General features: G+C 41.9%; 1 protein-coding gene across 2 annotated transcripts in view; it reads right to left on the bottom strand.

Moving 5' to 3' along the window:
• Positions 1 to 12,547: 12,547 nt before the first annotated feature.
• klf15.S (Kruppel-like factor 15 S homeolog) overlaps positions 12,548 to 24,298 on the bottom strand; it is a 29,839-nt gene continuing 18,088 nt past the window's right edge. Inside the window, exon 3 of one of the 2 annotated variants that reach the window (XM_018259542.2) lies at positions 12,548 to 15,622. In XM_018259542.2, the coding sequence (XP_018115031.1) occupies positions 15,454 to 15,622 (169 nt within the window). In that variant the 3' untranslated portion in view covers positions 12,548 to 15,453. The remainder of the gene's footprint in view (positions 15,623 to 24,298) is intronic. The other variant, NM_001090944.1, reaches the window with a different exon arrangement.

Raw genomic sequence — 24,298 nt, 5'->3', positions numbered from 1 at the left:
TCCTTCCATCAGCTGACTATAATGCCTTCCTTTATAAGTCATACGAGTGACCTAAATCCATACCGTATTCCAAGGTCCCCATTCTAATGCCACTGAGTATTCCTGGGTAAGACTTCAACCTTGGATTCCTGTTTGCACATACACCTAGATTTCACTTCCCAACTGTCCTGACTACTGTTTGTGGTTCCTCCGTGTCTCATTAGTCCTTAAAGGAGTTTATTTTTAATATAATGTGATAATAGTGATAGTCCGAGACAATTTGCAATTGGTTTTCATTTTTTTTATCCTTTGTGGTTTCTGAGTTATTTACCTTTTTATTCAGCAGCTTTCTAGTTTGCCGCTTCAGCAATATGGTTGCTAGTGTCAAAATGACCCTAGCAACCATGCCTTGATTTGAATGAGAGACTGGAATATGAATAGGAGAGAATAGAAACATGAGTAATAAAAAGTAGCAATGACAATACATTTGTAGTCTTACGGAACATTTGTTTTTAGATGGGGTCAGTGACCCCCATTTGTAAGCTGAAAAGAATCAGAAGAAGAAGGCAAATAATTGAAAAGTTATAAAAAAACTAAATAAATACATTTAAAAAAATGACAGGAATTGAGAGTATCCAAATTGCACAAAGAGTTGTATATTAAAGGAAACTATACCCCCCCCCCCAAACTGAATATTTATTGGCAGGCTGTTATTTCTCCTACTTAATGTAACTGAATCAGTCTCAGTGGAACTTGGCTTTTACAATTTCGTGCTGTTCTTAGATCTACCAGGCAGCTGTTATCTTGTGTTAGGGAGCTGTTATCTGGTTACCTTCCCATTGTTCTGTTGTTAGGCTGCTGGGGGGGGGAAGGGAGGGGGTGATATCACTCCAACTTGCAGTACAGCAGTAAAGAGTGATTGAAGTTTATCAGAGCACAAGTCACATGACTGGAGGCAGCTGGAAAATTGACAATATGTCTAGCCCCTTGTCAGATTTCAAAATTGAATAAAAAAAAATCTGTTTGCTCTTTTGAGAAATGGATTTCAGTGCAGAATTCTGCTGGAGCAGCTCTATTAACTGATGCGTTTTGAAAAAAACATGTTTTCCCATGACAGTATCCCTTTAAAGTTGAACCACTCCTTAAAGAACATATTAAAAAAAAAAAGGCTGGGGGCGTGGCTGGCCTGGTCTGCTGGAAAGTCGCATCTCGTGGCGCTCCTGGGGCTCCAACCACCTCGGCGCCCCATCCACCCATAAAGGCTCCAAACCCCAACAGCTAAGTAAGCCCACTAGGGCTGGAACACTGTCCGCCACCCGCTGCCTCAATCCCCAGTCTCCCAGCACGTCGCCGGCCAGAGTTCCGGCTGAGGCCTAGTAAAACGTGCGGAGCCGCGGCCTCGCGTACTTGCGACTCCCGCCTGCACGATACCTTCAGCGCGGTTCCCTACAAAGCCACACAGAGGGCACAGCGGACTCTACAGCTGATCCGGCAGGGGACACCAGGAGTGGGGTGAGTGGAGTTGGAGCCCTGGGGACCCCTTTTACCTAGGGCCCTATATAGTAATCAGCCACAGGCCTGTGCTAGTGACTTTGACCCACTGTTAATGTGGATGTGCACCCAGGTGAACCCCAAAATCAGCACCCATAACTGAACCCTGTTTTACCACATATGGCAAACAGTTTGGCACCTGTTCAACCGTTACCCACAAGTCTGGCCGCAAATTAACCCTTTAGCTGGATCGACTGCCTATTGACCCACTGTGTTGGCACGGCGGCAGTATAAGGGCAGCACAGACAGTGACTTTCGGATCTTGCATATTCAACCCAATTTCAGGAATTCCATCTGAGCAATGGCCTAAGTAATATGGCAGTGCTATAGCCTGACTTAGTGCCCGTGCCCTCATTATCCTGATTATCATCCTGCACTCTACCGGGAACATTATTTACTGTCTCTTATATCTACACGGACCCACCTGAATCCGTCTTCATAGGGGTAGACATGAAAAGAAACAAAGCTCCGACCCACAAACCAAGTGCGGGGTCCTCTTCCACAATATCCAAGAAAAGTGCGGAAACAACCTCCCCACTCACATCATCCAGTAACCCCGACCCGCATCACGTCACTACCAACTCTGCGGACAGGCAGAAAGTGGGCTCAGACGTGGCAAAAAAACTGCAACGTTACGCCAGGGGCCAAAGTGAGAATACGGAGCGTCTAGGCGCACAGATGGCAGCTTCTCTGGGATGCTCCTCAAATACCTCCCCTGTGCCTCCCCTGCAATATACACCAGAAGACGTACAGGAGGTCTCACCTCCTCAGCCCACACTTGCTGAAATTATGCAGCTAATAGCCAGCAACCACACAGTTACCATAAGCAAGTTCGATGATCTGAAGTCTGACCTGGCACTCCTAAAACATGATGTGCAAAATGTCAGGGACCGCACTACTGAAGCAGAGCGTCGTATCAGCGAGCTGGAAGATCTAACTGCACCTATTCCTGAGACTATAACCTCTATGACGCGTAAGATCCAAGCTCTAGAATCCAAGGCAGATGATCTAGAGAACAGATTACGCAGAAATAACATTAGACTTGTTGGTCTTCCTGAAAGGGCAGAAGGAAATAACCCGGAACTCTTTCTTGAACAATGGCTACGCAACCAATTTGGCAACGACAACTTTTCCCCTTCATTTGTCGTGGAGTGAGCTCATCGCATACCAAGCAGACCTCCACCTCCGGGAGCTCCCCCAAGATCCTTTATTGCCAGGCTCCTTAACTACAGGGATAGAGATAAGATACTATCGGAAGCCCGGAAAAAACAGCAAATTCTTCATGAAAATGTGAGAATTTCCATCTATCCTGATTTTTCTGTAGAAGTTAGGAAATTACGCTCGAAATTCTCCGAAGCCAAGCAGAGTCTCCGCCAACAAAATATGCCCTACGCCATGCTCTTCCCCGCCAAATTGAGAGTTCTAGAGGGAGGAAGAGCACACTTTTTTGAAAGACCAGAAGAGGTTTTTTCATGGCTTGAGTCAAGGAGGAGAAATTCTCCCAGAAGAGAAATGTAACTGATAATGTTAGTTAATCCGAAATCCATTATTCCCGACAGGTGTTGTTCTAATAGGCACGGGACACCTACAGGCAGGCACTGCCGGACTTTTATCTCCCAGGTATTCGGAGATTTCTACCTAAATTTTTGAAAGTGGTCTCATCCACGCCCTGATTGCAAAATGTTTGGTTTGGGAAATATGTATCTCCAGGTTGGGGGGGGATACGGGGTGGGGGGGAACCTTGACGGGGATTTGTATTTCTGGCTTTTTCTCTTTTTTCTTATCTGCATCTTTCTCTTTTTGGAGCTTAGAGAGAAGGGGTCATCAGCACTCTACTACTGTACAAAAAAACATGCAAAGGTATCTCTGAGACGCGCTGCTCCGGGCCTGAAACCCGTCTCAGTAACCACTATAACCCATACATGTCCAAACTTTGCGGGAGGCGGCACCGGGGCGGCTACTCTCACCACCAAGGTAAACATGTTTTGTCTTTCAAAATGATTGAAGGTAAAATTGTTTTATTATCCTGGAATGTCCGGGGATTAAATGACAAAATCAAAAGATCAATTGTAATGGGACAGTTAAGGAAATCAGGGGCTGATCTGATTATGCTTCAAGAAACCCATTTAGTAGGTCTAAAGGTTAGAGCTTTAAAAAGATACTGGGTAGCTAAGCATTACCACTCTGAATTCTCTACATACTCTAGGGGAGTGGCCATTCTAGTTAGGAAAACCTTAAACTTTCACTTTGAACAAATCTTTACTGACAGACATGGAAAATACATAATCCTTAAATGTAGAATTAATGACACTCCCCTCATTTTGGTTAATGTTTACCTACCTCCACCTGCTGATATCCAATTCCTCAGCGAGGTGTTTCAAAAAGTAGCTTCTCTGGGACCTCTCCCCACGGTGTGGGGCGGAGATTTTAATATGGTCCCGGACCCATCCAAGGATAGGTTAAAACCTAACGATAATGACACCAGGATATTCCAAAACTGGTTAGACTCCACTAGTTACACGGATGTATGGCGATGGAAACATCCTGACCTCAGGCATTTTTCCTGTTATACAACTGCCACGTCGGCCTTATCCAGAATAGATATATTCCTGACCACCTCAGATTTGCTCAAGGTAGTTTCCAATATATACTTTGGCTCCCGTATCTGTTCTGATCATGCCCCCCCCTTTTGATGACCCTAGAAGGCGGGGACCCTAACCCCCCTACCAATTGGAGACTTTCCCCTAAATGGATTTTCAACCCTAAAGTAGCAAATCCTTATGCTACACAATTGGGAGATTACTGGGAACTGAACACAAATTCTGCCCCTGAACAAGTAGTCTGGGATGCCTGCAAGGCTCACACCAGAGGTCTATATACCTCCCTTATCGCAGCAGCCAGGAAAGAGACTGAGGCCACACTTGTCAATGCTAAAGCAACTCTCAGTGTGGCTGAGCAGGCACTCATTGACGACCCCAATGAAACAACGAAAGCTGACATGAAGAATGCCCAAATAAATATAGACCTACTATCTGTAGAAAAATTTTCCCAAAAGGAACTCTATCGCTCAGCGAATTGGTTTGACAAAGGTAATAAAAATGGCAAACTATTGGCAATACTTGCAAAAGCAGACACCCCTCATACGGCAGTGGCCAACATTGTTGGGGTAAATGGAGATACAATATCAGATAGAGTAGGGATAGCTAGATGTTTCAAAGAACATTTTTGTGATACGTATGCAGCCCGCCCCTCACCCCCGCAAGCTGAGCTCTTAGACTACCTGGGTGTTATAGATTTCCCAACTATCCCACAAGACATGTTGGAATACCTAGACAGTGATATCTCTGAGGAAGAGATCGGTGGAGCAATAGCAGAGATGCCCACTGGCCGTACTCCAGGCCCAGACGGTCTCCCCTCCGAGTGGTACAAAGCTAACTCCCCAACACTAACACCCAAACTCAAATCTCTGTTCAACAATATTTCAGAGGACTTCTTACTACCCGAATCATGCTTCATGGCGCATATTACTTTAATACACAAAGATGGTAAACCCCCCCACAGTTGCGACTCTTACCGCCCCATATCCCTCCTAAACTGTGATATTAAATTATTTGCAAAAATACTTGCAAACAGACTGAAGCGGACTGTGAGGGGAGTAGTTCACCCAGATCAAACGGGCTTCATGCCTAATAATGCCACAGATATAAATATCAGACGACTATTCAATAATCTGGAGACTAATCATGAAAATAAAGGTAACAGAATTATAGTATCACTCGACACCGCCAAAGCCTTTGATACTGTTTCATGGCCTTATCTCTGGGAAGTTCTTCGATTGTTTGGCTTTGGGTATCGCTTTGTCACCTGGGTTAAGGCTTTATACCGACATCCCTCAGCTAGAATATCAGTAAATGGTATGCTCTCTGACCCATTTACGCTTCATCGGGGCACAAGGCAAGGTTGCCCTTTATCTCCCCTTCTCTTCTCCCTAGCTATTGAACCTTTGGCTATACTAATCCGTAACTCACCCACCATAATAGGATTTCAGGTTGGTAAATTGATGGAAAAAGTATCACTATATGCCGACGACATGCTACTGTATCTGGCCAACTCCAGGGGGCACTAGACTCTGCACTAAACTTGGTGGAAGAATTTGGAAATTACTCTGGATTGAGAATTAATCAAACTAAGTCGGTAATTTTCCCTGTTGACCAACTCCCTGTTGATCAGACACTTAATATAGGCCAACTAAAGGTGGTGCACTCTTTCAAATACTTGGGGGTTATAGTTACACGAAACTGCAAAGATTATGAGGAAACTAATCTTAAACCCATAGTTAGAGCTTTATCCACAAAGATTGATATCTGGGAACAACTTCCCCTCACCTTACCTGGTAGAGTAAATCTCTTTAAAATGGTATTTCTCCCCAAGTTTCTATACGCCCTGCACAACTCTCCGATAACCCCGCGATCCCACTGGTTCAATTACATCGACAGAATAATTAGAAGATTCCTTTGGGCTGGGGAACACCCCCGTCTCAATTTCAGGATTCTACAAGCCCCAGTTACACGTGGGGGTTTGGCCCTACCTAACCTAAAAATGTATTTTCTAGCTAGTCAATTGACATACGCACACTGGTGGTTATCCCCCCACCTTGACAATACCTCCATTATTCTAGAGGCAAATATAATGGGATCACTAGAAGCCTTGGCCAACCTCCCATACCGGGGACCTCCAACACTCCAAGCCTGTACTACTCCAATGTTAACTGTGATCGCAGCCTTTCAAAAGGCTCTTAAACTAGCACAAGGGCGGGCTTTGGTGTGGTCCAAATGGGAACCCTTATGGGGTAACAAGTCTCTGCCCCATTTTTCCTCTCTCCCTGACATTAATGTATGGGCCTCGCGGGGCATCAAAATGTTGTGTGATATTGTATGGGAAGGAGAGATAAAACAATTCCAGGCCCTCAAAGATACTTACCATTTACCCCAATCCATGTTCTTCAGATACCTCCAGCTATCTCATGCCTTCCGAGCACAATTCCCGAACAGGCCGATAACTACTCTAGAGACTACTCTAGAAATTTACCTCAGGAGAGAAGACCTCACCAAACCCCTATCCCGCCTATATACTATCCTAGGGCAGACCTCCCAAGACCCCCTGGCAAAAACTTTTGCGAAATGGAAAAGAGATATTCCAAACCTGACTGAGGATTTATGGGAGGAGGCTCTGAAACAAATACCTGACTTAACAATATCCTTAAATGACAGGTATATTCAAATAAAATTCCTCAATCGGGTGTACCTTACCCCATATAGACTCTCGAAAATATTCCCCCAGACGTCTGATGTTTGTATTAAGTGTGAACAAGAAATTGGTTCCTACATGCATGTGTTTTGGCATTGCCCACTAATCCAGTCATTTTGGAGAAATGTTGTACACTATATATCTGATGTCCTTGATTTACCAAGAATACTATCGCCCCTGATATGCCTTCTCGGAGTTGAAGAAGACATGGACATCAATAACCACATTAGACTGTGTTATCTTCAACTTCTTTATTACGCAAAGAAAGCCATTCTCCTAAACTGGAAAGCTACTGGCCCACCATCGTTAACCTTCTGGCGAAATCTTATAAATAACTCATTGTCTAACCAAAAACTGACATATCTTGCCAGAGGTTGCCCGCAGAAGTTTGATGCAGTTTGGGGCACTTGGGTATCATTTCATGACGAGAACAATACTACTATTGTCATTTAACATAACCAACTTTGACATGTGATGTATAATTGTATGAACATCCTTCTCCTCTCCCTGCTCCACTTTTTCTTCTTTCTTTCTTTTCCTGCTTTCTTCTCTCTAAATCGCTGTTTTGTGTTAACCTAAAATGCAAAAATAAAAACTTTAAAAAAAAAAAAAAGGCTGCATAGTATATTTGCATACAGAGGATGAACTTGTAACCAATGGTATGTGTACTTGATGTTATAAGTAGATATATGTGAATATTATACCCATTCACCCCCTTTTTCCCATTTCCTTCTCCTTTTATATTCTGAACCCTATCCCCAAAAAAATACCTATAAATAAAGAATTATAAAAATAAAGAACATATTAACTTTGATTGCGTTGTACAGCTTGGATATCGCTTCAAAATATCCCTTTCATCTATACATTGTTATACATATTATAAACGTATGCTGTATACCAATACCACCGGTTTTCAAAACTGATGAGCAAAACAAAAAGCAAGTCAATTAAACTGTTGGGGGGGGGGTGGATAATGTGGTCAAACACAGAAACAAAAAATAGTCATTTAAATGGGAGAATAAAATGATGCTAGCTTTGGAATGTTAATAGTTACAGCTCATAATGCTTGTATTTAGCTATCAAAGTGGTACAGAACTGTTATGTACAAGTATGGGACCCATTACCAGGAATCCCATTATCCAGAAAGAACTGACCCCTCCCATCAAAGCATGTCCACAAGCTCATATTTATACACCATTAAAACTTAACTTTTATTACTGATAAATAAGATAAAAAAGTCCAGTAATAATTAAAACATGGTTAGGACCGGGGAGACCGATTAACTTGGAGTAGTGGGTTGGTGGTACGGTGCTCACTATAACTTATACTATGTAGAGCTTAGTAGAGTGTATACTGCATACCTCCCAACATTTTGAAAATAAAAAGAGGGACAAAAACTGTTGGCCCGCGTAACGTGGCAACATTTTTATGACCACGCCCATTTACCATGGAGAAAAAAAGGAACACCAAGAGCCCCAATAGTGTAATATGTTTTTACAGGGAGTAATGGTAGAGTAAACAAGTTAATACTCACAAACCAGGGTTACCGATAGGCAACCACTGTATAGGCAGGTGGGGAGATTATCCTGACCCCACTCTAGAATAAAACGTCGCTCTCTGTAGAAGAAGAAAACGGGGATGATACCCCTCCACTCGGGGTGGACTCGATATGGTAGTAAGACAAAACAGAGGCGCCAAAAAGGATAAAAATAGCTAAAAGCACTTAAAAACCCAATGGGTAAGTTCATTACTACCTCCTCTGAATTACCCATTGGGTTTTTAAGTGCTTTTAGCTATTTTTATCCTTTTTGGCACCTCTGTTTTGTCTTACTACCACGCCCATTTACCATGTTCATTTTGCAAAATTTGGCAGCTTATGAAAGTTTGAACATATTTCTGTGTTTTTTTTCCAGTTATTCCAGTTTTGTTAATGAAGGTGAATTGCCATGTAAGCTGTGAGTCTAAAGCTGGCCATAGACACAAATATCCAATCGTATGAATCCTCGATTCGTACGATTTTCGGACTGTGTCTGGAGAGTCTTGACATTTTCCGTCCGGCGAAGATCGGTCAAAAGATTTCTGTCGGCTGCCGATAATATCTCTGCGTGTATTGCCGATCGTACGACTTCCAGTGGGAGACTGTCACCAGCTTTGGTGGGACATAACTGTCGTACGATTGCTGTCAGGGGCAGAACATCAGCTGATCTGTTCTTTTCTTCTTTATTTGATTGGAATGTTAATGGCAGGTCGGGAGATGGGAAAGTCCGATCGTTCAAGGATTCGAATGATCGGATCTTTGCATCTATGGCCAGCTTAACTTTTCCTAAGGGACCTCCTTATCTACTGTATATTGTTACAATTACTTATTTGCTTATCTCAAAATTGTTAGCTGCACCTGGTGGCTGTTCTGGGCTCTCTGCCAAAAGCCAATTAAGTTAGAAACTTTCGGGGGAATGTAATAAAAGTCGCAAAGAGCAAAACACTTAGCACAAATGAGAATAAAACGTCTCATTTCGCAATGTAATACTCTTCTTTAAACTGTTATGACATTGGGAATTTTAATTGCACATTGCTCACTTTTAAGAAGTGCTTGAAGTTGTCAAAATCTTTTGGAGCAAACAGAACAACTTTTTCATTAAGAAGTTTAAAGAAGTTTTTATTAGCACTGGCGCTAACTATAAAATTCCCAAACCTTCTTCCACTGTCGGAAGTGGTCGCTAAACAGTTTCCGACTTCGCAAAAGCTATATTCAATTCTCACAAAGGCAAATATTTTTCTCACAGAGGCATAACTTTTCGCAATGCGAATATTTTTTCTGTTACCGACTTTTATTACATTCCCCCATTTGTATCTTTTTCTGGCTGTTCCGTGCAGAGAAAGTTGGGACTTTCCAGTACAAACACGGGACTGTGGGTTGAGCGGGACTGTCTCGCTGAAAACGGGACAGTTGGGAGGTATGATTAGAAACTTGATGAAAAGTGAAAAGAAGGATAATATGAAGAGGGGATAAAGGAAAATTAGTGAAAGAATGGGATAAGAGGAATGAAAAAAGAAATAAAAAAGATGGATAAAGAGAGGGAGAGAACATTTTTCCAGGGTGGGACACTGATCAATTATTTCTTGGTGGGTTCCCTGCATCCTACACTGACACTTGCTGGGACACGGGCACGTTTCTATTTATCTACACAAAACCTTAACACAACAAAACCATTCTTCTCGAAACCACAAGACAACTTTTTATTACTTTTTAAAAGTTTTTAATATTTATTGTAAATATAACATAGGCGGAACGCTGGCGAAAAATACAGTATTGTTTATATACATCGCGTTGTAGAGACCTCTTTTAAACTTTGATTCAATTTACACAAATTTCTGATAATAATAAATTGAATTTGATATGAAGACATTTATATACAATATATTTACATACATTCAGAAAAAGAGAAGTTAACCTGCTTGGGCAGAGGACAGTTGGCCTGGGTGGGAGGAAAGCGACTAAATACAATTTGTAAATCGAGGACCTAATACTTTAATTGTCTGTCACTACTGTCAAACCATTCGGGAAGCAAACTGGGTTGGTTTCTATGTAGTGATAAAAATTCTGTTTAGTGAATTTAGCGAATTTATTCGGCAGGTGCAAATTTGCGGCGAATTTCCGCGTTTCGTCACCGGCGCAAATTTGCGCACGCCCATTGACTTTAATGCAATTGGACAAAATAGGGGCATGTCCAATTGTTGCTGGCGACATATTTTGACGCCCGCGAATTGATGCCAGTGTCAAAATTCGCCTTTCACAAATTTTTCATCTAAGCAAAACAGAACAAATTTGCCCATCACTAATTCTGTTGTATGAAAATCTCAACCATTTTGAGCTTCTGGGACAGTATTGGTATTATAATAATTCTCTTGCCTTTTATCATAGCACTGTCATACAGAATTTAATTTCTGAGCATTTAGCTCATCCTATAAATCTTCTAAGCACTAGAGATATGATTGACAGAGCAGTATTTTGTATGTATTGTTCCTATCTGCACATATGAATACATATCTGGTACGAGTTCGATCCCCCATTCTAGACAATGTAAAGCAGTGGGGTCCTTTCATCTTTTATGTCTTTTGGAAGCCCAATAGGAAAACATCTTCTCAAAAGAAGGGAGTCAAAAAAAAAAAACAACATAATAAAAATTAACAAGGAAACATCATTGTGGATAACCAAATTGGCCAAAATACCCCTGCACAAGGCAAATTAGTTCTCGTATACATGGCTTTTCTACAGGATGGAATGCATACCTCATTTACCCCTTTGCAACCAGAGCAACACTATATGAAAGCAGCTTATTCCCTCTCCTGCCACAAATTTCCCACCCTCGTCTCACTCTGAATTAGGCTTGGGTTTTTTATTTTTTTTCTTAATAGCTGGATTAAGGCAGAATTAACACATTTCATTACAGATTTCACAAGAAAATCACAAACAAGAAGATAAACCGATTGAAGAACAAAGGCATTTAAGGAGCAGCAGAAATATCAGGCTTTGTTTCCCTAAAACTGGAAGGACAAAAAAATGTCCTAAGGCTCCTAAAATAAATATAAAAAATATACACATATTCTTATGTATATACAGCACGAAAACATGTAGATACTTTGATCTTTACATCCTTAAAGTATGTCACTGGCAGCTGAATGTGTTGAATGAGTTGATATTGTTTATATAGTCCCCTGTGGCTCTACAGCTGGTAGAGCAGAGACTATGGTTGACTTCAAGACTTGACTACAGATTTGGTGGGATCCCAAATTTCAGCATCCCACAAGCAAATATATATAGGCAAGGGTGATTGCTGGGATTTAATGTTCTGCAATGTGACTTATACTGCCCAACACAGAAAATCATGGGCTTATCATCAAACCTTACAAAAATATATACAGGTATGGGATCCGTTATCCGGAAACCCGTTATCAGAATTATGGATTAAGGATTATGGAAAATTTAAAAATGATTTCCTTTTTCTCTGTAATAATAACACAGTACCTTGTACTTGATCCGAAACGAAGATATAATTCATCCTTATTGGAAGCAAAATCAGCCTGTTGGGTTTATTAAGGGGCAGATTTACATAGGGTCAAATATGGAGGGTTAATTAACCCTCCATATTCGACCATCGAAGTTAAATCCTTCGACTTCGAATATCGAAGGATTTAGTGCAAATAGTTCAATCGAACAATCGAATGAAAAATCGTTCGATCGAACGATTAAATCCTTCGAATCGTTCTATTCGAAGGATTTTAATCCATCGATCAAACGATTTTTCTTTGACAAAAAAAGCTGCCAAAGCCTATGGGGACCTTCCCCTAGGCTAACATTGACTTCGGTAGCTTTTAGGTGGCGAACTAGGGGGTCGAAGTTTTTTCTTAAAGAGACAGTACTTCGACTATCGAATAGTCGAATAGTCGAACGATTTTTAGTTTGAATCGTTCGATTCGAGGTCGAAGTAGCCAAAAAAAACATTTGAAATTCTAAGTTTTTTTCCTCTATTCCTTCACTCGAGCTAAGTAAATGGGTCCCTTAATGTTTACATGATTTTCTAGTAGACTTAAGCTATGAAGATCCAAATTACAGAAAAGCCCCAGGTCCCAAGTATTATGGATAACAGATCCCATACCTGTATCAGCACAACATACACATGACCGTAAAACGTGCCTTGGTGTACCTCAATCGATACTGAAAAGGTTTTATTAGATTAAGTTGCATAGGAGTTTCCAAGACAGAGATATGGTTGAGTTCAAACATTGTCCGTGCATCCAGTCGGTAATACCAATTCTTTACACAGTCTATTAATACTGATATGTATGTTTTCACAGGATCGCTTCTCAGTTGCAGATTGATCCTTTAGAACAGAGATTCCCAACCAAAGGACATCTTACACTGAACTGTCGTCATGGGATGCGAGAATCGGAAGCTCAACAACAGCCAAAAGGTCACAATGTGGATGTGCTTGCTTAAAATAAGGAACCAGAGAGGTTCATACATTCATCTTAGTACTTTTTTCTTATGAAAAGTGGCAGTGAAAGATCAATACAAGGGATTGGATTGTGTTGTTAGTTCAACATGGAGAAGAGTAGAACTTGGCCACCAATACCTCCCACACATGTTTCTATTTTTGAACTTTTTTGGATATCCTATCATTTCCCAACTAATTGATGATTAAGGCCATGCTTTGTTGACCAGCACTGTGACTATTTTTTTTATAAATTATTAACTTAATCATCTGTACATGGAGTTTGTTTTACAGCCGAAGAAGACGTGATCTGCAGCAAGACCAGCAAAGGATCATAGGAAATGCCTACTAGAAACAACAGCCCTAAGAAGCTTGCAAACGTTTCACATTACATGGTGCCTGGTAGGTTTTACAGTTAACAGAAGTTTTCTGTAGTCTAGTAACCCATAAAAACCAACCAGCAGTTACCTTGAACTGATCAAAGTTAGAATACTGAAAGTAAACATTTGATTGGTTGTTGCAGTTAAATGGTAACCTTAATTCCTGTTACTAAGTAAACTCTCCGTTTAACAGCAGCTTGTTTTAAAGCACTGGCTGTAGAATAGCACCATTTAGTCATGTATTAAGAGATGAATGTCTGACCAAACCAAGCTGTATTTGTAGTGAGCATTGTTCTGAAGCTGCTTGACAGATCCAAGTATACTGAGACTAAATACTGCTGATAGTAACTGGCCCCTTGCTGTTCCCTTTTGTACAACTACTACTGTAGATATTTAAGGATACACAACTGTATTGATAGGAAACATTCACTCTTGTTTCTGGCTTGTTCTTATAAATTAATTAAATTAAATAATAAACCACACAGGGTAATCCAACTACAGAACAATACAACTTTCAGACTGGACACTTGACAATCTGTCCCTATTTTAAATTATCTTAGGGTCCCACTGTTTTTTTTTTTTGTATAGAGACCAACCGTTTTCAAAAATAAGATTTCCCCACTTTTTGTATTTAATGATGACATAACGCTAGCTGGCTGTATAAAAGCTGTGATATGCCCATAGGGCTTGTATATCCAAGCAGACTATGCAGATTGTCAAGGGCATCCATTAAGTGTATCTCTAGCAACAGACTCTGCTCACTATTATTTATAGTTTGAATATGTCATACCTTATAATTAAAAAGCAAGAAACAAACCTAAATATGAAGAGCACCACCTATATACTACTACAGACTGTGAGTAGATCATAGAATCTGAATATAGGCCCATATTTTTGGTATTTAGAAGATTGAAATAGATGAGGGGAGCAACACCTCTATAGCCTTCAACAACAGATTTAGTGATGTAACTATAATTCAAGTGCAATAGTAATGTGCAAAATATTTTTCCCACATTAAAAAGTGAAGGAAACCCTGACAACAACCCTAGGTCCACTCCAGGGGCCATGTTCCTCCAATATGGACTGGAACTACTATGCTTTGAGTTGGTGATCGCAATAAAGAGGACCCAAAGTGTCATGAGATGGAGATTGTCAACCCTGCTGTGCTCCTGTTTTATGAGCCCCCAGTGGTGTGGTTCAGGAACGAGGGGCTAGGGTTGCCCTCAGAGTTTCATTCTACTTAAAAAAAGAGAAAAGCACATTTAGGTCATCAGTGAGATGATGATTCACTAATGATATCTGTAAGATCTTCTAATACTTCTGTCTGGTCTACTAAGGAAAGAGTTGAAGTAACACAGATTCACATGTAACATTATAACTTTAAAGACAAGTTGACTTTCTTTGTTTGAGTGTAGTGGTTCCCAACTGTGGCGCTGGATGGGGAAGAAAATACAAAAAAATTGGTGGTAAATACTTGTCTACTGTAATGGAAAACCCCTCAAACAATCAGGTTTATGAGCTAAGGGGGGCTGGTCAAAGGACCATTCACTTAGGGGAAGCTAGAACCCATTCTGAAAACCTCATGGAGGAAAGTAAATTTCCATCAAATATTCAAATCTCATAGAAAGTTACAACATGCTAAAAAGATGGCAACATCCCTGCCCATCATCTGTTGTAAAATTCATCTTCAGCCATTGCTTGGCCATAGATGCTAGGAGATAAACATGGCACCAACCGAAGTCTGTAACCTTGATATTGCTGCTGAAGAGCAACTTGTAAATTTGTATCTCTTTATGAACCCTGACGATTGCGTGGGTACAAATTGAACTGGTTTTACCAACACACCAACCAAATGGAAAGAGTTGCTCACCAAACTCATTCTTTGGAACTAACAGTAGCAATGCAACTCTATGCTGCACAGGGAGACCCATATTTATGCAGTGAATCATCCCCTACATTATCAAACTTTCATTGCTTAGACTATTGCATTGTGATAAACCAGGGTAGCAGAGCGCACACATATCTATTATCCAAAATGTTTCTTTGTCCTGGAGAATACGCTTCATTCATAACCTTGTTAAATAATAAGAGTTCAGATTACATTCACAACTGCTGTCCAGTCAAACCAACGCTCTGTTGCACATTTAATAAGTTATAGCAGGATGATGGGGAAAAAAGTGCTTGGGATTCACATGATCTATCCAATGATATGTGTTCTGGGCTGAGCCTTGGAGACAGAAGGGTCAGTTTGATAACCGCGTCGAACGGCTGCTCCTGGGAAATCTGTGCACCTTGATGTGTTTGGAAAGGTGGTCACTGCGAGCAAATTTCTTTTCACAAACGGCACACTGATATGGCTTCACCCCAGAATGCGAGCGGCGGTGTCGAGAGAGCTCATCTGATCTGGAAAACCTATGGAAAAAAAAAAATATATGAATTTAATTTAAAAGTCATTTCACAGATCATGTCATTTAAAATTCAACATCTACATCACCAAAATAAACATACATTATAAATATTCCATCTCTAGATAAACAAAAAGGAGCCATGGTAATTCACAATATCCCCGTTGTGACCATGGCAGCAACCAGCTCCCATGGGTGTCACTATTAATATTTCTACTCTACAAACATATCCTGCTTTGCTGACCTAAGTTACATGATTAAAGGAATCCAGCAAATCATTCTGACATCATCTGATGACTTTCTCTTATTTAAAAGTGAATATAAATTAGCTGCACAGGCAAAATTATTCAAATGAGATTGCCCAAGAGTAATCACAACCAAATCACGTCATGGTTAACAACATCTAAAAAATGTTGTATTCATATGTTCATGTGTGCATAACAATTATCAAATCGTCACCTTCAAACATGTCAATTTGGGAATTAATCACATCTCCAATCATTTACTGATAATTAAGCTGTTATTTTTAAGAATTGTCTGATGGTGGCAGATGACTGAGTGATGACTAAAGTAGTTGTGACTATCAGTAATTTTAGACTAGTCTCATTTCAGACTAGGTATCTAGCTGTCACTTTTCTTTCTTGGCCCACATAGGATCCCTCATCAGAACTAGCAGCCTCAATGTCCCTTCCTCTGTCCTACTACTGCTAAAAGATTGATCCAGACCCTTATCCTCTCCAGGATAGACTACTGCAACATATTAATAGCTGGTCTCTAGTTTTATTCTCGAATTTTCTTGATGCCGGTGAATCACGCGAATTTGCGCCTCGCGAATAAATTCGCCCATCACTACTGGTCTCCCAGAATCACATCTCAATTCAATATCACCATCCATACTTTTGCTGCTCATAGCATCACACCTGCATCTAAACTTTGTTTTACCTCTTTCTCCTAACACCGCCTTGACCTATGTATCAGTTCCCTTCACCATTGTGTTTGTGCTGACCCCCCCCCCCTTGTGTGGCCCCCCACCTACCTGCTGTGTCTGCTTACCACGTGTAAACTTTAAATGGTATCACTACAGAGATTAACTGGCCCCTCCATTGTTTAAACCACAAATTCAGACTAATCGCCTGTATTGTTCACACCTGTGATCCCCCTGTATTGTTCACCCTTGTGACACCTCTATTGTTTATATCCTAAAACCCTGTAATGTTCACACCTGAGACCCAGACTGAAACTGCCACATTGTTCACCCGTTCACACTTTATACAAAATGCTAATGGGGCACCACCACTGTGTCACTGTATGTAGTACATATTAGAGTGGTCCTGATGGGTTTCCCTGTCTCCTGCTCTGTTCTGCTTTCCCTATACTCTGCCTGTGTGTGCCCTGCTTTGCCTGTGTGTGTCCTGCTCTGCCTGTGTATGACCTACTCTGCCTGTGTGTGCCCTGCTTTGCCTATGTGTGGCCTACTCTGCCTGTGGAACATTAGACTGGTATCTGTTCTGGGGTTAGTTAGCATTTTAAAACAAATTATTGTTAGGGCCCCTAAGGTGTTTATTCATGTGCTGGGGGTGCTGTGTTATCCACAGGGGATGAGGAGGTATATGGATTTAAGGGTATGTCTTATTATGACAACTTTTTTCGCATATGAGTGATAAGTGATATCCCTGCAGTGAGCACCAACCATTTGGTTTTTTGGTATGCTACCACAATTAATGGGGACATGGTCTTGTGGTAATATGGGTGTGGTTTAAAGTGGGTGTGGTTTAAAAACAGGGAGTGGTCTACACTGGCTTCCATTATATGCCCTCCACCATGTAGGCCAGAAAAATTTCGGCCCTCGATAACAAGTTGAAAAGCACTGTAATATGCTCTTCAGGGCAAGGATCTCATTCCAAATTTGTACGGAAACCCCTAAGAATGGGGCACACAAAGCTACTGGGGGAGATCAACAAATCCTCTGTTCTTTGGGCGACTAATCTCCCTGAACTGCCTCCCCTCCAGCTTGAGTGTGAATCACCGGCAGGATGGCACTCAGAATGCTAAGGTTTCCGAAGTCACTGAAGTTTCCTTGTGAGGCAACTTCGGGCGACTTTGGAAAACAAAGTGCTCCGAGTGCCATCCCGCCGGCGATTTAGATTCTGGCCAGTGAGGAGGCAGTTCGGAGGGATTAGTTGCCCGACGAAGAAGAAGCGATTTGTCAATGTCTCCCCCAGTAGCTTCGTATGTCCCTGCCCTGTAATTTAAGTACTTATTTACAATGGCTGTACCCTTATCTGTGTTTATGCCTTCTAAAGCACTGTGTACATTTGTGGTTCTATAAATAAATACAGATGTCTCCGCCTGCCTAGGCAGTTGTAGCTTATCTTCAGCTGAAGGACTAGACATACTTGGGTTAACACAGATATCAACTTGCCTACCAAGCAAGAACTTTTCTAATTTCAGATATAAATTCATCCCACCTTCCCTTGGATTTTGGAATGGCTCTTTTGATTGCTTCTAGTCAAATCAATTATGATTCATGAGATAAATAATAATAATAATAATATGACTCAGAGAAGAAATATAGGTCGCAAGCCCTTCCTAGGCTACTTTACAAGAGTGCCATTTGCATGGATTGTACATCATAATAACAGGACTAGGTAGTTCTGAATGCTTTGCGGACAGAAACGATATCTTCAGAGATACTTGCATCCAGTCTGCAAGTTTATACACCCTATTGCTTTAATCTAAGAGGTTCTGCGTCAGCTCTACAATATTCAACGGAATTGACTAATAGCCTTGTATAATTATGTAAATCATGAAAATGAGCTGGATCCGTGTAATAATGTATAAAAGCCAAACACAAACTCTGACCTTTGTATCAATAACATTAACCATATTAACAGACAATGAAATAAATTAATTGCGGAGCACAAGCCAAATCATTGTCTTAAAACTGTCACCTACTAATGCAATAAGGATGGGTGCCCCACCTTGGGGTGCGGCAAATTACATAATGATGTCCAACCTGCCACCTGCACAAGCTACTATTAGGCCAGCTCTTCTGAGTAGCTGAAGGGGCAGTTATGATCATTCTGAGTCAAAAGAGATTGTGCAACAGCTGTGTGACCACATTTCCCTAGAAGAGAGTTTGAGGGACTGATGAAAGACATTATTTAGTACTAGAGAAGTCATTTCTCTGTGGTTGAGTGCAATCACTCTTACTCGGAAAAGGCTTTGGTTCAATATCTTTGTCATCTCCATGTGGGCCAATTGACTATTAGAGATGTCGCGAACTGTTCGCCGGCGAACTTGTTCGCGCGAACATCGGGTGTTCGCGCTCGCCGGAAGTTCGCGAACGTCGCGCGACGTTCGCCATTTTGGGTTCGCCATTGTTGGCGCTTTTTTTTGCCCTCTCACCCCAGACCAGCAGGTACATGGCAGCCAATCAGGAAGCTCTCCCCTGGACCACTCCCCTTCCCTATAAAAACCGAAGCCCTGCAGCGTTTTTTCACTCTGCCTGTGTGTGCTGAAGAGATAGTGTAGGGAGAGAGCTGCTGCCTGTTAGTGATTTCAGGGACAGTTGAAAGTTTGCTGGCTAGTAATCGTTTTGATACTGCTCTGTTATTGGAGGGACAGAAGTCTGCAGGGGTTTGAGGGACATTTTAGCTTAGGTAGCTTTGCTGGCTAGTAATCTACCTTCTACTGCAGTGCTCTGTATGTAGCTGCAGTGGGCAGCTGTCCTGCTTCTGATCTCATCTGCTGACTGCTGCAATAACAGTAGTCCTTGTAAGGACTGCTTTTATTTATTTTTTTGTTGTTTTACTACTACTACTACTACTACTATAAGAGCCCAGTGCTATTAGTCTAGCAGTGTTGGGGAGTGGGACTGGTGTGCTAATCTGCTGCTCCTAGTAGTTCAGCAGCACCAACTTTAATTTTTTTTTTTTAATATTCATTTTTTTTTTATTTTACTTTTTTTTATTTTACTACCGCTGTAGTAGTGTATAAGTTGACCTTTTAGGCATTATTTGCCCTGTAGGCATTATTTGCACAGTGTTTTCTTCAACCCGCCATCTAGCTGTGTGACCTTGTTCACATTCTGTCTAAATATCCATAATATTACCGTCTCCAGAAAAAACACCGGAGTGACTTTTTTCAAGCAGCATTCATATATTTTACGTAATCCGTATCCACCGCTGTAGTAGTGTATACGTTGACCTTGTAGGCATTATTTGCACAGTGTTTTCTTCAACCCGCCATCTAGCTGTGTGACCTTGTTCACATTCTGTCTAAATATCCATAATATTACCGTCTCCAGAAAAAACACCGGAGTGACTTTTTTCAAGCAGCCATAATATATTTTACGTAATCCGTATCCACCGCTGTAGTAGTGTATACGTTGACCTTGTAGGCATTATTTGCACAGTGTTTTCTTCAACCCGCCATCTAGCTGTGTGACCTTGTTCACATTCTGTCTAAATATCCATAATATTACCGTCTCCAGAAAAAACACCGGAGTGACTTTTTTCAAGCAGCCATAATATATTTTACGTAATCCGTATCCACCGCTGTAGTAGTGTATACGTTGACCTTGTAGGCATTATTTGCACAGTGTTTTCTTCAACCCGCCATCTAGCTGTGTGACCTTGTTCACATTCTGTCTAAATATCCATAATATTACCGTCTCCAGAAAAAACACCGGAGTGACTTTTTTCAAGCAGCCATAATATATTTTACGTAATCCGTATCCACCGCTGTAGTAGTGTATACGTTGACCTTGTAGGCATTATTTGCACAGTGTTTTCTTCAACCCGCCATCTAGCTGTGTGACCTTGTTCACATTCTGTCTAAATATCCATAATATTACCGTCTCCAGAAAAAACACCGGAGTGACTTTTTTCAAGCAGCCATAATATATTTTACGTAATCCGTATCCACCGCTGTAGTAGTGTATACGTTGACCTTGTAGGCATTATTTGCACAGTGTTTTCTTCAACCCGCCATCTAGCTGTGTGACCTTGTTCACATTCTGTCTAAATATCCATAATATTACCGTCTCCAGAAAAAACACCGGAGTGACTTTTTTCAAGCAGCCATAATATATTTTACGTAATCCGTATCCACCGCTGTAGTAGTGTATACGTTGACCTTGTAGGCATTATTTGCACAGTGTTTTCTTCAACCCGCCATCTAGCTGTGTGACCTTGTTCACATTCTGTCTAAATATCCATAATATTACCGTCTCCAGAAAAAACACCGGAGTGACTTTTTTCAAGCAGCCATAATATATTTTACGTAATCCGTATCCACCGCTGTAGTAGTGTATACGTTGACCTTGTAGGCATTATTTGCACAGTGTTTTCTTCAACCCGCCATCTAGCTGTGTGACCTTGTTCACATTCTGTCTAAATATCCATAATATTACCGTCTCCAGAAAAAACACCGGAGTGACTTTTTTCAAGCAGCCATAATATATTTTACGTAATCCGTATCCACCGCTGTAGTAGTGTATACGTTGACCTTGTAGGCATTATTTGCACACTGTTTTCTTCAACCCGCCATCTAGCTGTGTGACCTTGTTCACATTCTGTCTAAATATCCATAATATTACCGTCTCCAGAAAAAACACCGGAGTGACTTTTTTCAAGCAGCCATAATATATTTTACGTAATCCGTATCCACCGCTGTAGTAGTGTATACGTTGACCTTGTAGGCATTATTTGCACACTGTTTTCTTCAACCCGCCATCTAGCTGTGTGACCTTGTTCACATTCTGTCTAAATATCCATAATATTACCGTCTCCAGAAAAAACACCGGAGTGACTTTTTTCAAGCAGCCATAATATATTTTACGTAATCCGTATCCACCGCTGTAGTAGTGTATACGTTGACCTTGTAGGCATTATTTGCACACTGTTTTCTTCAACCCGCCATCTAGCTGTGTGACCTTGTTCACATTCTGTCTAAATATCCATAATATTACCGTCTCCAGAAAAAACACCGGAGTGACTTTTTTCAAGCAGCCATAATATATTTTACGTAATCCGTATCCACCGCTGTAGTAGTGTATACGTTGACCTTGTAGGCATTATTTGCACACTGTTTTCTTCAACCCGCCATCTAGCTGTGTGACCTTGTTCACATTCTGTCTAAATATCCATAATATTACCGTCTCCAGAAAAAACACCGGAGTGACTTTTTTCAAGCAGCCATAATATATTTTACGTAATCCGTATCCACCGCTGTAGTAGTGTATACGTTGACCTTGTAGGCATTATTTGCACACTGTTTTCTTCAACCCGCCATCTAGCTGTGTGACCTTGTTCACATTCTGTCTAAATATCCATAATATTACCGTCTCCAGAAAAAACACCGGAGTGACTTTTTTCAAGCAGCCATAATATATTTTACGTAATCCGTATCCACCGCTGTAGTAGTGTATACGTTGACCTTGTAGGCATTATTTGCACACTGTTTTCTTCAACCCGCCATCTAGCTGTGTGACCTTGTTCACATTCTGTCTAAATATCCATAATATTACCGTCTCCAGAAAAAACACCGGAGTGACTTTTTTCAAGCAGCCATAATATATTTTACGTAATCCGTATCCACCGCTGTAGTAGTGTATACGTTGACCTTGTAGGCATTATTTGCACACTGTTTTCTTCAACCCGCCATCTAGCTGTGTGTATTATCGTTTCCAGAAAAACCAACTGAGTTTTGTTGTTGTTGTTGTTTTTTAAAAAATAATGCCAGGCAAAGGCAGGCCGCCACGCAGAGGCCGTGCTAGGGGCCGTGCTGCTATGCAATCCTGTGGCCCTAGCAAATTGCCCAGTTTTAAAAAGCCAATGACCCTGAACTCCCAAAATGCTGAAGAGGTAGTTGACTGGCTTACACAGCACACCCCATCCTCTACCGTTTCTAACTTTACCACAACATCCTCCTCATCCTCCACTGCTATGGCCACCCCACGTAACACTTCCTCCACCACCGGTGCCCCTTCTTCACTGGGGTCAGAGGAGTTATTTTCCCATGAGTTTCTTGAACTGAGTAATGCGCAACCATTATTGCCAGAAGAAGATGAAGGAGATGAGGACCTTACACCAGATTTAATTCTGGCAGAGAACACGACAGAGATGGACATAATGAGTGATGAGGAGGAGGTCCCCGCTGCTGCTTCCTTCTGTGATGTGTCAGAAGAAATTGATGCATCTGAGGAGAATGATGATGAGGAGATTGATGTTTTGTGGGTGCCTAGTAGAAGAGAGCAAGAGGAGGGTAGTTCAGATGGAGAGACGGAGAGTCAGAGAGGCAGTAGGAGAATAAGACTTAGAAGAAGCAGGGAGGACAGCCCGCAGGGATCAGTAGGGCAACAACATGTATCGGCACCTGTGTTCAGCCGGCCAACGCACCCGCCATTGCCGCCAATGCCGCCAACTTCTACTGTTACCGCCAGATCGCACACTTCCAAAAAGTCAGCAGTGTGGGATTTTTTTAATGTGTGTGCCTCTGACAAAAGCATTGTAATTTGCAATGAGTGCAGTCAGAAACTGAGCCTTGGTAAGCCCAACAGCCACATAGGTACAACTTCTATGCGAAGGCACATGAGCGGCAAGCACAAAGCACTTTGGGAGCAACACCTCAAAGGCAACAGGCAAACTAAAAGCCACACTCCTTCTGGTCCAGCATCTTACTGCTCTACCTCTGCTCTCCTTGACCCGTCTGAACCACCCTCCACTCCGCCTTCCACCTTGACCACCTGTTCCCATTCCCAGTCATCTGCCACCAGCCAAGTTTCTGTGAAGGCCATGTTTGAGCGTAAGAAGCCAATGTCTGACTGTCACCCCCTTGCCCGGCGTCTGACAGCTGGCTTGTCTGCACTCTTAGCCCGCCAGCTTTTACCATACCAGCTGGTGGACTCTGAGGCCTTCCGCAAATTTGTAGCAATTGGGACACCGCAGTGGAAGGTACCCAGCCGCAATTTTTTTTCTAAAAAGGGAATACCACACCTGTACCAACATGTGCAGAGCCAAGTTACCGCATCTCTGTCACTTAGTGTTGGGCCAAAGGTCCATATGACTACTGACGCATGGTCCTCCAAGCATGGTCAGGGCAGGTATGTCACCTACACTGCCCACTGGGTGAACTTGGTAATGGCTGGGAAGCAGGGAATGGGTAGCTCAACAACAACAGTGGAGTTGGTGTCACCGCCACGGATTGCACGCGGTTCTGCCACCACCTCTACTCCTCCATCGCTCTCTACCTCGTCGTCTTCTTCTTCTTACTCTGCTGCTGGGTCCTCCTTCTCCTCCTCCACACCTGTGCACCCCCAGCTCCCCCTAGGCTATTCGACGTGCCAGGTACGCCGTTGTCACGCTGTCTTGGGGATGACGTGCCTGGAAAGCAAAAACCATACCGGATCTGTACTCCTGTCATCTCTGCAGTCACAGGCCGATCGGTGGCTGACCCCACACCAACTGCAGATCGGAAAAGTGGTGTGTGACAATGGAAGCAATCTGTTGGCAGCGTTGAGACTAGGCAATTTAACACATGTGCCCTGCATGGCACATGTGTTAAATTTAATAGTCCAACGTTTTGTCTCCAAGTACCCAGGATTCCAGGACGTTCTCACCCAGTCCAGAAAGGTGTCGGCCCATTTCAGACGTTCCTACACAGCCATGGCACGCCTTGC

The sequence above is a fragment of the Xenopus laevis genome, chromosome 4S, assembly GCF_017654675.1.
Source record: "Xenopus laevis strain J_2021 chromosome 4S, Xenopus_laevis_v10.1, whole genome shotgun sequence".
In the NCBI taxonomy this organism is placed as follows: domain Eukaryota; kingdom Metazoa; phylum Chordata; class Amphibia; order Anura; family Pipidae; genus Xenopus; species Xenopus laevis.
This window is presented reverse-complemented; position numbering and strand designations above follow the sequence as displayed.